The 17,625-nt window shown below is 37.3% G+C and overlaps 1 protein-coding gene across 1 annotated transcript in view; it reads right to left on the reverse strand.

Annotated features, from left to right (window-relative positions):
* Positions 1-17,625, reverse strand: part of LOC102802634 (uncharacterized) — a 55,721-nt gene that overhangs the window by 27,265 nt on the left and 10,831 nt on the right. The window contains exons 3-6 of the mRNA XM_085505123.1: positions 7,302-10,132; positions 7,079-7,144; positions 5,588-5,702; positions 4,401-4,915 (exon numbers count right to left, since the gene is read on the reverse strand). Coding sequence (XP_085361249.1) covers positions 4,401-4,915; positions 5,588-5,702; positions 7,079-7,144; positions 7,302-10,132 — 3,527 coding nt within the window. The remainder of the gene's footprint in view (positions 1-4,400; positions 4,916-5,587; positions 5,703-7,078; positions 7,145-7,301; positions 10,133-17,625) is intronic.

Raw genomic sequence — 17,625 nt, forward strand, 5'->3', positions numbered from 1 at the left:
CTGAATTCTTTAAAACAAAATGGCCGCCAGTCGGCTATTTCGAACTTGATCCGAAAAAAAAATGACGTGCATCAAGGTCCTATTATGTTTAATGTATGTACCAAATTTGAATGAAATCCGTCCATGCATAACTGAGATCCGGGTCCGGAATGGTGAAAATGTGCGATTTCAATGCATTTTCGGCCTTAAAGCGACCGCCAATTGGCTATCGTTAATGAGATCATGAAACAAATGCACATACATATTTGTGACATGATGTACCTTGTGTGTGTGAAGTTTGAACTCGATCAATCCAAGCATGTCTCAGATACGGATCCAGAACTAAATTCTTTAAAACAAAATGGCCGCCAGTCGGCCATTTCGAACCCGATCCAAAAAAAAAAATGACGTGCATCAAGGTCCTATTATGTTTAATATATGTACCAAATTTGAACAAAATCCGTCCATGCATAACTGAGATCCGGGTCCGGAATGGTGAAAATGTGCGATTTTGATGCATTTTCGGCCTTAAAATGGCCGCTATTCGGCTATCGTTAATGAGATCATGAAACAAATGCACATACATATTTGTGACATGATGTACCTTGTGTGTGTGAAGTTTGAACTTGATCAATCCAGACATGTCTCGGATACGGATCCAGAACTGAATTCTTTAAAACAAAATGGCCGCCAGTCGGCCATTTCGAACCCGATCCAAAAAAAAAAATGACGTGCATCAAGGTCCTATTATGTTTAATGTATGTACCAAATTTGAACAAAATCCGTCCATGCATAACTGAGATCCGGGTCCGGAATGGTGAAAATGTGCGATTTTGATGCATTTTCGGCCTTAAAATGGCCGCTATTCGGCTATCGTTAATCGGATCATGAAAAAAATGCATGTGCATATGTCCCATATAAGGTGTGATGTATGAGTGAAGTTTGAACTTAATCGGTCCATGCATGTTCAAGATACAGGTGATCACGGACGCACGGACGCACGGACGCACGGACGCACACAGGGCAAAACATAAGTCCCCGTTTTCGGACTGCGTCCGAACGGGGACTAACAAGTCATTGAAAATGACACAGTCCCAGTTAAATTAAGTTCTCTTTGTGCTCGTCATATTAAAGCGGAGGGGTTGTCGCGAGAGTGTCCTTGAAACTTGAGTTCCAAGTGGCGTATACAACAGATTGTTTATTTACATCAAAACATGTGTTCCGAGTAATAGTAATATGGCCAAAAATAAAAACAGCCGTTATTCGGCCATCTTTGAACAGATTATTAAACACACTGATATGTATGATGTATGTGCCAAATACAAATGAGAATGGTACATAAATTGTGGAAATATAGTAGTAAGGCCAAAAAGTCAGATGGCTGTCAATTGGCCATCCTTGACCAGATTTTGAAACAAATTGTCATGGACATGCATCCTAACATGTATAAAGTACATGTATGTGCTAAATTTGAATGGAAACTGACAGAGCACGCCCAAGATACCACTTAAAAAAAACAAAAACAAAATGCCTGCTAGTCGACCATCTTTGATCCAATTGTGAAATAAATCGTCATGGACATGTATCCTAACATATATAATCTATGTACTAAATTTGAAATCGGAAATCGGTCTACAGGATTCTGAAATATGACTCTGGACAGACTGAGGGATGGACGGACAACAAGGACGGATGGACAGACTCGGGAACTCACGGACAGTCGGGGACATGTATCCTAACATGTATGATCTATGTACTAAATTTGAATGAAAACTGACAAAGCATGTTCAAAATACAACATTTTCAAAAAACAAGATGGCTACCAGTTGGCCATCTTTGATCTAATTTTGAAATAAATCGTCATGAACATGTACCCTAGGAGCCATCACTTATGGCAGAGTGGACAGCGTGCCAGATTTCATGGTTAGAAGCCATCACTTATGGCAGAGTGGACAGTGTGCCAGAATTCATGGTTAGCAGCCATCACTTATGGCAGAGTGGACATTGTGGCAGATTTCATGGTTAGGAGCCATCATTTATGGCAGAGTGGATAGTGTGCCAGATTTCATGGTTAGAAGCCATCACTTATGGCAGAGTGGACAGTGTGCCAGATTTCATGGTTAGAAGCCATCACTTATGGCAGAGTGGATAGTGTGCCAGATTTCATGGTTAGAAGCCATCACTTATGGCAGAGTGAACGGTGTGCCAGATTTCATGGTTAGAAGCCATCACTTATGGCAGAGTGGACGGTGTGCCAGATTTCATGGTTAGCAGCCATCACTTATGGCAGAGTGGACGGTGTGCCAGATTTCATGGTTAGCAGCCATCACTTATGGCAGAGTGGATAGTGTGCCAGATTTCGTGGTTAGCAGCCATCACTTATGGCAGAGTGGATAATGTGCCAGATTTCATGGTTAGGAGCCATTACTTATGGCAGAGTGGACAGTGTGCCAGATTTCATGGTTAGCAGCCATCTCTTATGGCAGAGTGGATAGTATGCCAGATTTCATGGTTAGGAGCCATCACTTATGGCAGAGTGGATAATGTGCCAGATTTCATGGTTAGGAGCCATCACTTATGGTAGAGTGGACAGCGTGGCAGATTTCATGGTTAGCAGCCATCACTTATGGCAGAGTGGACAGTGTGCCAGATTTCATGGTTAGAAGCCATCACTTATGGCAGAGTGGATAGTGTGCCAGATTTCATGGTTAGCAGCCATCACTTATGGCAGAGTGGATAATGTGCCATATTTCATGGTTAGAAGCCATCACTTATGGCAGAGTGGACGGTGTGCCAGATTTCATGGTTAGCAGCCATCACTTATGGCAGAGTGGATAGTGTGCCAGATTTCATGGTTAGCAGCCATCACTTATGGCAGAGTGGATAATGTGCCAGATTTCATGGTTAGGAGCTATCACTTATGGCAGAGTGGACAGTGTGCCAGATTTCATGGTTAGCAGCCATCACTTATGGCAGAGTGGATAGCGTGGCAGATTTCATGGTTAGCAGCCATCACTTATGGCAGAGTGGACAGTGTGCCAGATTTCAGGGTTAGCAGCCGTGACTTATGGCAGAGTGGACAGCGTGGCAGATTTCATGGTTAGCAGCCATCACTTATGGCAGAGTGGATAGTGTGCCAGATTTCATGGTTAGAAGCCATCACTTATGGCCAAGTGGACGGTGTGGCAGATTTCATGGTTAGCAGCCATCACTTATGGCAGAGTGGATAATGTGCCAGATTTCATGGTTAGGAGCTATCACTTATGGCAGAGTGGACAGTGTGCCAGATTTCATGGTTAGCAGCCATCACTTATGGCAGAGTGGATAGCGTGGCAGATTTCATGGTTAGCAGCCATCACTTATGGCAGATATATTGAAGATAATATTTGGTAATCGTAGTCCTAAATAACTATTAAAAATAGCTAGACGTTTCGAGCAGTGGCTCTTTATCGATAGCATAGAAGCAAGTGTCACTTATGGCAGAGTGGATAGTGTGCCAGATTTCATGGTTAGAAGCCATCACTTATGGCCAAGTGGACGGTGTGGCAGATTTCATGGTTAGCAGCCATCACTTATGGCAGAGTGGATAATGTGCCAGATTTCATGGTTAGGAGCTATCACTTATGGCAGAGTGGACAGTGTGCCAGATTTCATGGTTAGCAGCCATCACTTATGGCAGAGTGGATAGCGTGGCAGATTTCATGGTTAGCAGCCATCACTTATGGCAGATATATTGAAGATAATATTTGGTAATCGTAGTCCTAAATAACTATTAAAAATAGCTAGACGTTTCGAGCAGTGGCTCTTTATCGATAGCATAGAAGCAATTGTCACTTATGGCAGAGTGGATAGTGTGCCAGATTTCATGGTTAGAAGCCATCACTTATGGCCAAGTGGACGGTGTGGCAGATTTCATGGTTAGCAGCCATCACTTATGGCAGAGTGGATAATGTGCCAGATTTCATGGTTAGGAGCTATCACTTATGGCAGAGTGGACAGTGTGCCAGATTTCAGGGTTAGCAGCCGTGACTTATGGCAGAGTGGACAGCGTGGCAGATTTCATGGTTAGCAGCCATCACTTATGGCAGAGTGGATAGTGTGCCAGATTTCGTGGTTAGAAGCCATCACTTATGGCCAAGTGGACGGTGTGGCAGATTTCATGGTTAGCAGCCATCACTTATGGCAGAGTGGATAATGTGCCAGATTTCATGGTTAGGAGCCATCACTTATGGCAGAGTGGACAGTGTGCCAGATTTCATAGTTAGCAGCCATCACTTTTGGCAGAGTGGACAGCGTGGCAGATTTCATGGTTAGGAGCCATCACTTATGGCAGAGTGGATAATTGACATGTACATATTCCTTCAAGTTAGTTAACTAACTTAGCACGATTCACAATGAATACTATCATTGTCTGACTTTACCTGTCCTGGCTTTTCACAAACTGAGCATTTCATGATTTCTTTACTTTTCTTTCTTTTGGCTTCAAACTGTGAAACACAATCCTGGTTACAGAACTCTTTGAATTCTCCCTTGGTGCCAACCTGAGCCAAAACAGAGTCATTACTCACAATATCCTTGGAACAATGTCCACACACTTTTATACGTTGACGCATTTCATCTAAACAGCCTTGAGAACAAAACTGCAACTCCTTATCTGACAAGGTCCTAGTGAACTTGTCTGCATTTACGGTAGCTATGACTCCTTTACAGTAGCCACACGTTTTTGTTGATGGTTGTGTGCTATGAGAACTCCTATCAACTCGTAGAGCATTTTTTCTTGCAAATAAATCCATGCATGACAAACAACAAAATCGGTATCTCTGTCTGTTCCAATCTAACGTCTGAGTTAATGTCTTTGTTTGTTTACACTGACTGCATGATGGTTGTGGACGTCGTCCTGTATGTATAATTTGAGTTATTTCTACATCATCTTCATCTGTAAAGAACAAAATATTATCTATGTATTATTACATGCACATATCAACAAGTCCCATACATGCAATAGTAAAACCGAATCAGAACTTTTGAGAAAATATTTATTTGATTCTAAGCTTTAAAATAGATGCATTCAAGTATCAACAATCAGATTGCGACACAAATGCGCAAGTGTGACTTGATGTATGATGTACATGTGAAGTTTGAACATGTCAAAGATACAGCATTTGTTAAAATAATCACCAGTCAGGCATTTTAAATACAATTTGATGTGCTGTCTAATGTATGTATGTATGTACCATGTTTCAACAAAATCTGCCCATACATGACTGAGATCCAGCTACAGAGTGGCAGAATTAATTGATTTGGAGGAATTATTAGCATTAAAATAGATTACATACTGCTTGAATATTCAATCAGATCATAAAACAAATACAGATGTATATGCATCTCAAAATGTATGCATGCTGATTAAAGTTTGAACATGAGCAGTCTAGAAATGCAAAATGAAAGGATGGACGAATAGAAGTAAATCCACAAGTCCCAATTTCCTGACTGCATGTACCTTCAAAAAAGAACAAAACTGTAATTGCCTCCTACTATCATGAGGCATTTAATTATCTTTCCATGGAATTGCAAATTATCTATATAAAGGTGACAATAATCAACTGACCAACTTTATTTTTTTCAGCAGACTCTGTTTGCTTTTCAGTTGTTGATGTTGTTGTTGTTGTAGTTGCGACCATACTTGTTGCAGTGTATGCACTTGTGGAAGTCTGTTTGCTATGCTGTACAACAGAAAAACACAAAAAAAGCTGACATTAAAAGGCAACACATTTAGCATACGCTATAATACCTTTCCTAATTTTCTTTTTTATCCAACCAGCCTGATTATTAAAATGACAATGCTACTGTTTCACACTAAAGCAATAAGCCACTCAGCAAACCAGTAAGAAGGAGGGGGGGCATGAGTGAACCAAAAGTGGGTTAGAAATGCCCATACTTGACTAAGCACTTTTGAGTGATTTTATTTTAATTTGACTTATCGCCCACCTATTCCGAAATGCCCAAAATTAGACAATGAAATCATGAAACCTGGTCAGTGAACATTGTTTTCCTTATCTGAATAAATTGTTTCCATTTTGACTATCTTGAATGGGGTGTGAACAGGTGGAACTGCAATTCAACTTGACGGTTGTGAAAGGTGTTTAATACTTATTCCAGGCTCAGTTTAGCAGTTTTGTTCGTCAAAATGAATGCCAACAGATCATTTTAAACATTGGTAATTCAATTCAGCATTGCGTTGTAAAAAAATTATATCAATATTCGGAAATTCTTGCAGGTCAAATGATGCAGAAAAACATAGTGGAAATAACTTTTGCATGAAAACTTTGTGTACTAACAAGACACTAATGATGAAGCTTTTGACTTTGACTATTTTCATTAATTAGGATAGTATGTAAATAATATTGTAATAAAAATGTTTGTTCCTAAATTTTCAGTGTTATGAAAATCAATAATGATGAAGCAATTCAATGCACAATTTAATTTCCCCCTTTATCTGGCACATGTTGAATGAAAATTGACATGTTACCAAGGCAGTGCATGACTAAATGTCCCCCACCCCCCACCCCACCCCAAAAAAAACAACATGATTTTGGAGCAGAGTATGCTGGGCAACGGGTTGGACAAGTACGGTACATGTCGTTTAACAGAAATACCCACCAATTAAACTAGTTGTGAGCTTGGACGATCTAGATGTGTGCTGAGGCTTACATGTGGGTTTGCAAATTGTAGAGGCCATGGAAGCAAGGGATTCAATGCCCACCTAATATATTGATGCCCTTCAAAATTTTAGAAATGTTTGATTTAAATTTGGTTAGGCAATAAATTTCAGGTAATGTAGGGCTATTGAAACCACACACCTGTGGTTGCAGAGATGAGAGACAATCATTAGGAGACATTGTGCTAATGTTTCATCATGCATTTGAAGCCCCCTTTTTTCAGTAGTCATGGTAATGAAATGTGTAATCACTAAATGCATTCTTTATTTTTTTTTCAATTGTGCACTTTCTTATCAACATTGTTTTTTCCTGAAATAAAATAGTTTATATAGATTATTTCAGTTTCCCTTGTTTGTACAGCGTAGCACAGTTTGACTTACATTCACATGACTCTCATCCTCTTCCTTTATTTTAATTGGACATGATGTCTTGTTTACCGTTTTATTCTGCAAAATTTAAACATATATTAATTAGCTTTATCACTGATAAGCCTGGATCACCAAAGTGTCCATAGTTCACACATAAAATAACATTATTTACCATTATGAGATCATTACGCTGTAAGGGAGAGCACACAAAATTATATTACAATGAATGCATTACCTTATCCACCTCTGTACTTTGTTTCTGTTGTACAATTTTCGAAATGATATCTGATATATTCCTAGATCGACTGTGACTAATATTAAGCTGGCCACCATCTTCTTTATTTTTCTCATCACTTTCGTCTTCTATCAAATCTATGATTTCCATTGGTTTGGTTTTATCTCGTTCTCCCACTACAATCAAATCATCATCAAGTACAGCACCTTTGGAATCCATCCCAGTTTTAGAAATTTTCACTTTCTCCACATGGTTATTACAGGACTGCTTTCCATCCTGTGTTTCAACTTCCATGGGACTGTCAGGAACTTCATCCACTTCCATTGGGATTTCCATGTCAACTTTAGGATCGGTTAAGATGGGTTCATCTTGGGCAAAATCTTGAGTGTCATCTTTCGTAACCACATCAGAACTACTAACATTTTCAGATACTTGCTGTGTACCTGATTCAATGTCATTATCTTGGTTATCTTGCACAGGTGGGTCACTGGTACTCCCTGCATCTTTAACTATATCATCTTCAGATTTACTTGATCTTTGGTCCTGGCTATCCCCGGCTTCTGACTGCACACCTGGTGTCTCACCATCCTGGCCATCCCCAGCTTCTGACTGCACGCCTGGTGTCGCTCTTTCCTGGCCATCCCCAGCTTCTGACTGCACGCCTGGTGTCGCTCTTTCCTGGCCATCCCCAGCTTCTGAATGCACACCTGGTGTCTGACCTTCCTGGCCATCCCCAGCTTCTGACTGCACGCATGAAGTCTCACTTTCCTGGCCATCCCCGGCTTCTGACTGCACGCCTGGTGTCTCACTTTCCTGGCTATCCCCGGCTTCTGACTGCACACCTGGTGTCTCACCTTTCTGGTCATCCCCAGCTTCTGACTGCATACCTGGTGTCTCACCTTCCTGGCCATCCCTGGCTTCTGACTGCACACCTGGTGTCTCGCCTTCCTGGCCATCCCCAGCTTCTGACTGCACGCCTGGTGTCTCACTTTCCTGGCTATCCCCAGCTTCTGACTGCACACCTGGTGTCTCACCTTTCTGGTCATCCCCAGCTTCTGACTGCACACCTGGTGTCTCACCTTTCTGGTCATCCCCAGCTTCTGACTGCATAGCTGGTGTCTCACCTTCCTGGCCATCCCTAGCTTCTGACTGCATACCTGGTGTCTCACCTTCCTGGCCATCCCCAGCTTCTGACTGCACGCCTGGTGTCTCGCCTTCCTGGCCATCCCCAGCTTCTGACTGCACACCTGGTGTCTCGCCTTCCTGGCTGTCCCCAGCTTCTGACTGCACACCTGGTGTCTCACCTTTCTGGTCATCCCCAGCTTCTGACTGCATACCTGGTGTCTCACCTTCCTGGCCATCCCTAGCTTCTGACTGCACGCCTGGTGTCTCGACTTCCTGGCCATCCCCAGCTTCTGACTGCACGCCTCGAGTCTCACCTTCCTGGCCATCTCCGGCTTCTGACTGCACGTCTGGTGTCTCACTTTCCTGGCCATCTGCCGCTTCTGATTGAACACTTGGTGTCTTACCATCCTGGCCATCCCCAGCTTCTGACTGAATGCCTGGTGTCTCACCTTCCTGGCTATCCTTGGCTTCTGAATGCACACCTGTTGTATTGCCTTTCTGACTATTTTGACTTTCTGACTGCACAGCTATTGTCTCGCATTCCTCACTGTCTTTAGTTTCTGACTGCACATTCATGGTTCCACCTGCATCAGTTATTTGTTGGGCATGTGATTCCAGTTCATTTTCATTTGACTGGTTACTTCCATCATCAACTTCAGGACAAGACACAGAGTGATTCTCATCATCTGATAGTAAGACAATTTCTGACAGTATACCTTCAGGGTTCGAATGTTCATCTTCACTGACTGGTTGGACATCTTCCACTTTAGACTTGTCATCCAAAGTTTCTGATTGGATATCTTCTGGTTCATCCTCACTGACTGGTTGGACATCCTCTGTTTCAGACTGGTCATCCAAAGTTGCTGATTGGATATCTTCTTGTTCTGAAGGTTCTTTCGCAGAGACTATTTGGTCATCTGTTGCTGACTTGTCATCCAACGATGCTGTTCTGATATCTTCTGGTTCTGAAGGGTCATCTCCAGTTAATGGTTGGACATCTACTGTTTCTGACTGGTCATCGAAAAATGCTGTTTGGCTATCTTCTGGTTTTGAATGTTCATGTTCAAAGACCGTTTGGACATTTTTCTGTTCTGAAAGGTCATCTACAGAGACTGCTTCTTCAACTTCTGACTGGTTATCTTTTATTTGGTTATCTGCTAAGATTTTTTCATTTTTTATCCTATTGTCTGATGGCGAGTGGATATTTTCAGTCAACTGTTGATGTTCAGACACCACTAGGTTATTACCTGCCACTAATTGCTGCTGGTCATTTAGACATTCACCTGCGCTGGTTTCATTTTTTGCATTATCACCGACTTTTTCATTACCCTCAACAATCCCTAAGTTCACATTTGTCATCTCTCCTTCTGTAACATCCATGTTCTCACATTCACTGTATTTCTGACTTTCAACATCACTTTCCATGGCAACATCCTCAGTATCCATAGCCTTAACTGATAGAACTTCATCTACCTCCATCACTTCATCAACATTTTGCTTCATTTTATTTTCCGGCGTTACAATTTTGGTTTCTGTATTACTGTCCTCATTCAAAGACTGAATCTCTGCTTCACTGTCACCCAATACTTTCTCACTTGCATCTCCTTTGTCAACATTTTCATTAGGCTTCACATGTTCATTGCTGCTCATTTCATCATTAGCACATTCTTGTTTGGTTTCCTTCTCAACAATATTCACAGGTGTCACTGTAAAGATAAAAGTATTTTAATAAATTAATATTTGAGTGCAGTAAATGATTTACTAAGCATTCTTAAATACCAACATTAATACAATGCCGGCAAATATCCCAGTCTCTGAAGCAACTTTGAGTCTGAGATATGTTCTAATTTCATTTTAAAATCAAAGAAAGCTTGGGAATACAGTCCAAACACAACTAAACTCCCATACTGGCTATCAAATGGTTTTGCATTTTTTAAAAACATAGTGTAACCTACGGCAACCTTGCCCATTGATAATCTAGAGTAAATGACAAATGGATGGTTGGATACAAACGAACAATGCATAATCTTTTATTTGCATGCCAAAAGTGAATCTAAAAGTCCTAAAACAATGCAATAATATATCTAAACATTTTGTGAAAGAAATACTGTCTAAAATTAAGATGGAAACAATCCTGACCAAAATGATCTATGAAGTCATCATAATTACATAAAAATGATAATTAATTATTCATGTTCTTCAAATAATGCATGTACAGTATTAATCATAATGTCCCTTATTGTAAATATTAAATTGAATTGAATAAACATTTCTAAAAATTTTGCAAGAAAATACTAGCCAACAAGTTTCTCAATTAATACTGCAAATTACTGCTCGCTCGTACACGCTCACAGGTAACTATTCAGTCAGGCTGGTGAAAATTTCAAGTTACTAGCCCTGTGGTCAAGCAGATTTTTGGAAAAAATAAATAAAATGTTACTCTTTAGAAAAATCAAAAAATGCCTACGGGTGTAAGATAATTGTCAAAATTATTTACGTAGGGTTCTGATGCGACTGTTTTGACACATGCAACATGTAACAAGGATAAACAACAACAATCCATGAACGATGCATAATTTAACGAGCTCTCACACTATGCATGATTTCAGTGAATTCTCACAATATGCGGGAGTTCCAGTTGATTATGAACCAGATTGTTTTTAAAGTTACCTGCCCTGTTGTCTAGTAAACTATTATGACACATTTTGAACACTCCTACACTAGCCTAATTTTATCTCATAACTTGAAAATTGCACTTGTTTAACAATGCATAGTGATTAATAAGGACCAAATTTGAAAATGATCAGACAAAAATTTTTTGATTAACTGTAACAATAACATGGTTAATGACATGGTTAATGACAGCAACAGACATTTTACCCTCATATACCGGATTCTGCCGTAAATTTGCCCAGGGCCATTGAACAGTAGGGTTTTTAAAAAAATAAAATAACCAGGGCGATTTATCCTTTGAAAACAACTAATTTTTTTTATTTAACAAGCAGCCTATCGGCTGAGATAGCTCCGCTGTTAGCAATGCACATTTCAATTAAAGAACTGAAGACATCTTTAGAAAATGAACAATATGTATAGTATCAAAGCAATCGGACAAAATTGAATTGAAGATATCATCACGAAATGAACAAATCTGAGAAAGGTCTACATGTAGTATCTATATATGTAATATCAAAGCAATTGAACATTTGGTTTTTAACAAGAAGTCAAAAATATCACTTTCTACCAAAAATGACAAAAATATTCACCAAAATTAGAGAATTGAAGATATCATCACAAAATGAACAAATCTGAGAAAGGTCTACATGTAGTATCTATATATGTAATATCAAAGCAATTGAACTATTGGTTTTTAACAAGAAGTCGAAAATATCACTTTTTACCAAAAATTACAAAAATATTCACCAAAATTAGAGAATTGAAGATATCATCACAAAATGAACAAATCTGGGAGAGGTCCACATGTAGTACCTATATATGTAATATCAAAGCAATCGGACTAACGGTTTTTAACAAGAAGTCAAAAATATCACTTTTTACCAAAAATGACAAAAATATTCACCAAAATTAGAGAATTGAAGATATCATCACGAAATGAACAAATCTGAGAAAGGTCTACATGTAGTATCTATATATGTAATATCAAAGCAATTGAACTTTTGGTTTTTAACAAGAAGTTGAAAATATCACTTTTTACCAAAAATGACAAAAATATTCACCAAAATTAGAGAATTAAAGATATCAATACAAAATGAACAAATCTGAGAGCGGTCCACATGTAGTACCTATATATGTAATATCGAAGCAATTGCACTTGCGGTTTTTAACAAGAAGTCGAAAATATCACTTTTTACCAAAAATGACAAAAATATTCACCAAAATTAGAGAATTGAAGATATCATCATGAAATGAACAAACCTAAGAGAGGTCTACCCAAGGTACATATACACCAAGTATCAAAGCATTCAGGCTTGTAGTTTTCAAGAAGAAGTCGAAAAAGTAAAACATTGGCACGGACGACGACGACGGACAATCACTCATATGATAAGCTCCGCTCGACAAAGTCGACAGCGGAGCTAAAAACAAATCATGCTGCCTTCCCATAAAAATCCAAGCCAAAAGATTGGCAAACATCGGCAAATCTTTCGTACTGCGTTCAATAACATTAACATATTTAAATGAGCTATGGTATTTTGAACACGTTGGCATCATCTATCGTTTTCATTGGTTAGTTATCGATTTGACCTGTCAGGTCAAAGAACACAGTCTCAGGTCAAACAATGATGGATATTCATTTCCACAGCATTGAGCGCTGAAAATGCGATCGAAATCATTCGCTTACAATGAAATTTGAAATTTCTTTCCATTTCATAACAATTCAACGAATTTATTTTTTGCACATTATTATAATCATTACTAGGTAATAATCAACAATTGTAAAATGCAGCATGGCCAGATTGCAATACCACGATCATTTGCTACTAAGCAATGCAGTTGGGTTCGTTTTTATTTTAAACTTCTTTTAGAATATACTTTTGTTACTAATAAAATGAAACAAAATAATTGTATTTGGCGCACGAGGTTCGTTAATGTTATTTTTTTGGAGAAAATTGCGCTGTCTACTTTTTAATCCATCAAGAAGAAAAAATGTATAAAATTTTAGATTAGCTGCTTCAATAGTTTCTTTTGTTTTGGGTGGTCCAACTGTCGACGTTGAAAATCAGAGTAGGTGGATTTTTCAATGAAAATACTGTATTTATCCGGGTATAAGCCCAGGGTCCTGAACATGGAAAATTGCCAAAAAGAAGGGGTGGGCGTTTGCCAGGAGATACCCAGCAAAAAAACGAAAATTCACGAAAATTGACAACACGCAAATCGAACTGCGGCGGGGAATAGAATGGCAAATGAAAACATGCAACAGAAATAAATGAACAATATGCAACATTAGAAGTAAAACAAAAAAAATGTATTGCCTATAATGTGACAAATAAACCAGAAATAATAACAAGCAGCCTATCGGCTGAGATAGCTCCGCTGTTAGCAATGCACATTTCAATTAAAGAAGTGAAGACATCATTAGAAAATGAACAATATGAATAGTATCAAAGCAATCGGACTTACAGTTTTTAACAAGAAGTCGAAAATATCACTTTTTACCAAAAATTACAAAAATATTCACCAAAATAAATTAATTAGAGAATTGAAGATATCATCACAAAACGAACAAATCTGAGAGAGGTCCACATGTAGTACCTATATATGTAATATCAAAGCAATCGGACTTACAGTTTTCAACAAGAAGTCGAAAATATCACTTTTTACCAAAAATGACAAAAATATTCACCAAAATTAGAGAATTGAAGATATCATCACAAAATGAACAAATCTGAGAGAGGTCCACATGTAGTACCTATATATGTAATATCAAAGCAATCGGACTTGCGGTTTTTAACAAGAAGTCAAAAATATCACTTTTTACCAAAAATGACAAAAATATTCACCAAAATTAGAGAATTAAAGATATCATTACAAAATGAACAAATCTGAGAGAGGTCCACATGTAGTACCTATATATGTAATATCAAAGCAATTGCACTTGCGGTTTTTAACAAGAAGTCGAAAATATCACTTTTTACCAAAAATGACAAAAATATTCACCAAAATTAGAGAATTAAAGATATCATTACAAAATGAACAAATCTGAGAGAGGTCCACATGTAGTACCTATATATGTAGTATCAAAGCAATTGGACTTGCGGTTTTTAACAAGAAGTCGAAAATATCACTTTTCACCAAAAAATGACAAAAATATTCACCAAAATTAGAGAATTAAAGATATCATTACAAAATGAACAAATCTGAGAGAGGTCCACATGTAGTACCTATATATGTAATATCAAAGCATTTGCACTTGCGGTTTTTAACAAGAAGTCGAAAATATCAGTTTTTACCAAAAATGACAAAAATATTCACCAAAATTAGAGAATTAAAGATATCATTACAAAATGAACAAATCTGAGAGAAGTCCACATGTAGTACCTATATATGTAATATCAAAGCAATTGCACTTGCGGTTTTTAACAAGAAGTCGAAAATATCAGTTTTTACCAAAAATGACAAAAATATTCACCAAAATTAGAGAATTGAAGATATCATCACAAAATGAACAAATCTGAGAGAGGTCCACATGTAGTACCTATATATGTAATATCAAAGCAATCGGACTTGCGGTTTTTAACAAGAAGTCAAAAATATCACTTTTTACCAAAAATGACAAAAATATTCACCAAAATTAGAGAATTAAAGATATCATTACAAAATGAACAAATCTGAGAGAGGTCCACATGTAGTACCTATATATGTAATATCAAAGCAATTGCACTTGCGGTTTTTAACAAGAAGTCGAAAATATCACTTTTTACCAAAAATGACAAAAATATTCACCAAAATTAGAGAATTAAAGATATCATTACAAAATGAACAAATCTGAGAGAGGTCCACATGTAGTACCTATATATGTAGTATCAAAGCAATTGGACTTGCGGTTTTTAACAAGAAGTCGAAAATATCACTTTTCACCAAAAAATGACAAAAATATTCACCAAAATTAGAGAATTAAAGATATCATTACAAAATGAACAAATCTGAGAGAGGTCCACATGTAGTACCTATATATGTAATATCAAAGCATTTGCACTTGCGGTTTTTAACAAGAAGTCGAAAATATCAGTTTTTACCAAAAATGACAAAAATATTCACCAAAATTAGAGAATTAAAGATATCATTACAAAATGAACAAATCTGAGAGAAGTCCACATGTAGTACCTATATATGTAATATCAAAGCAATTGCACTTGCGGTTTTTAACAAGAAGTCGAAAATATCAGTTTTTACCAAAAATGACAAAAATATTCACCAAAATTAGAGAATTGAAGATATCATCACAAAATGAACAAATCTGAGAGAGGTCCACATGTAGTACCTATATATGTAATATCAAAGCAATCGGACTTGCGGTTTTTAACAAGAAGTCAAAAATATCACTTTTTACCAAAAATGACAAAAATATTCACCAAAATTAGAGAATTAAAGATATCATTACAAAATGAACAAATCTGAGAGAGGTCCACATGTAGTACCTATATATGTAATATCAAAGCAATTGCACTTGCGGTTTTTAACAAGAAGTCGAAAATATCACTTTTTACCAAAAATGACAAAAATATTCACCAAAATTAGAGAATTAAAGATATCATCACAAAATGAACAAATCTGGGAGAGGTCCACATGTAGTACCTATATATGTAATATCAAAGCAATCGGACTAACGGTTTTTAACAAGAAGTCAAAAATATCACTTTTTACCAAAAATGACAAAAATATTCACCAAAATTAGAGAATTGAAGATATCATCACGAAATGAACAAATCTGAGAAAGGTCTACATGTAGTATCTATATATGTAATATCAAAGCAATTGAACTTTTGGTTTCTAACAAGAAGTCGAAAATATCACTTTTCACCAAAAAATGACAAAAATATTCACCAAAATTAGAGAATTAAAGATATCATTACAAAATGAACAAATCTGAGAGAGGTCCACATGTAGTACCTATATATGTAATATCAAAGCATTTGCACTTGCGGTTTTTAACAAGAAGTCGAAAATATCAGTTTTTACCAAAAATGACAAAAATATTCACCAAAATTAGAGAATTAAAGATATCATTACAAAATGAACAAATCTGAGAGAGGTCCACATGTAGTACCTATATATGTAATATCAAAGCAATTGCACTTGCGGTTTTTAACAAGAAGTCGAAAATATCAGTTTTTACCAAAAATTACAAAAATATTCACCAAAATTAGAGAATTAAAGATATCATTACAAAATGAACAAATCTGAGAGAGGTACACATGTAGTACCTATATATGTAATATCAAAGCAATTGCACTTGCGGTTTTTAACAAGAAGTCGAAAATATCAGTTTTTACCAAAAATGACAAAAATATTCACCAAAATTAGAGAATTGAAGATATCATCACGAAATGAACAAATCTGAGAGAGGTTCACATGTAGTACCTATATATGTAGTATCAAAGCAATTGGACTTGCGGTTTTTATCAAGAAGTCGAAAATATCAGTTTTTACCAAAAATGACAAAAATATTCACCAAAATTAAAGAATTAAAGATATCATTACAAAATTAACAAATCTGAGAGAGGTCTACATGTAGTACCTATATATGTAATATCAAAGCAATTGAACTTTTGGTTTCTAACAAGAAGTCGAAAATATCACTTTTCACCAAAAAATGACAAAAATATTCACCAAAATTAGAGAATTAAAGATATCAACATGAAATGAACAAACCTAAGAGAGGTCTCCCCAAGGTACATATATACCAAGTATCAAAGCATTTAGGCTTGTAGTTTTCAAGAAGAAGTCGAAAAAGTAAAACATTGACACGGACGACGACGACGACGGACAATCACTCATATGATAAGCTCCGCTCGACAAAGTCGACAGCGGAGCTAAAAATAGACAGTGAGGAATCATTTGAATTAGGATTTTCCCGCCAACAAACACGCCCAATACGCGTGAACTCAAAATGAATTAAAATGTCAGGGGTTAAACTGCGGAAAATGATTTCTGGTCTCGACAAATTACGAATCAACCGTCATACAAGATCAATAATAATTTACAAATTTACACAGTAAAAATTATAAAAATTCATAGCTGTTTGAAAAAAACTTCTCAGATCTTTATTTGTACGTTCATTGTCATCTTCGTCAAACTCACAACCCTCAAAGTCCAAGACAGCGTCACTGTAGCCGTCGAACAAAATCCCTACAACTTATGCCTGAAGTTCGTCGATATCGTCCCACACAATTTGAACTTGGCGAATTTCGCAGTCTGTCAGCTTGGCACTTTTCATTCATGTCTAATCATAATAAAGAGACAAGAAAAATAGGGGTTGCTCCGCTGCGATGGCGCACGATGCTTTTGTTTATAGTCTGGCAATCATCTTTGACCTTTATGCATCTGCTTTACTGATTGGCTAAGAATGACATCACTACTAGTATTTCATCATAAAGGTCAAACCGTGTCATTGCTTTCTTATCAGACTCAACGCTTATCAATCACAGTGAAAGTTATCATTCAGCAAGTTCCAGCAGTTGGA

This window comes from Saccoglossus kowalevskii, chromosome 11, assembly GCF_978046115.1.
Source record: "Saccoglossus kowalevskii chromosome 11, keSacKowa6.1, whole genome shotgun sequence".
Classification (NCBI taxonomy): Eukaryota; Metazoa; Hemichordata; class Enteropneusta; family Harrimaniidae; genus Saccoglossus; species Saccoglossus kowalevskii.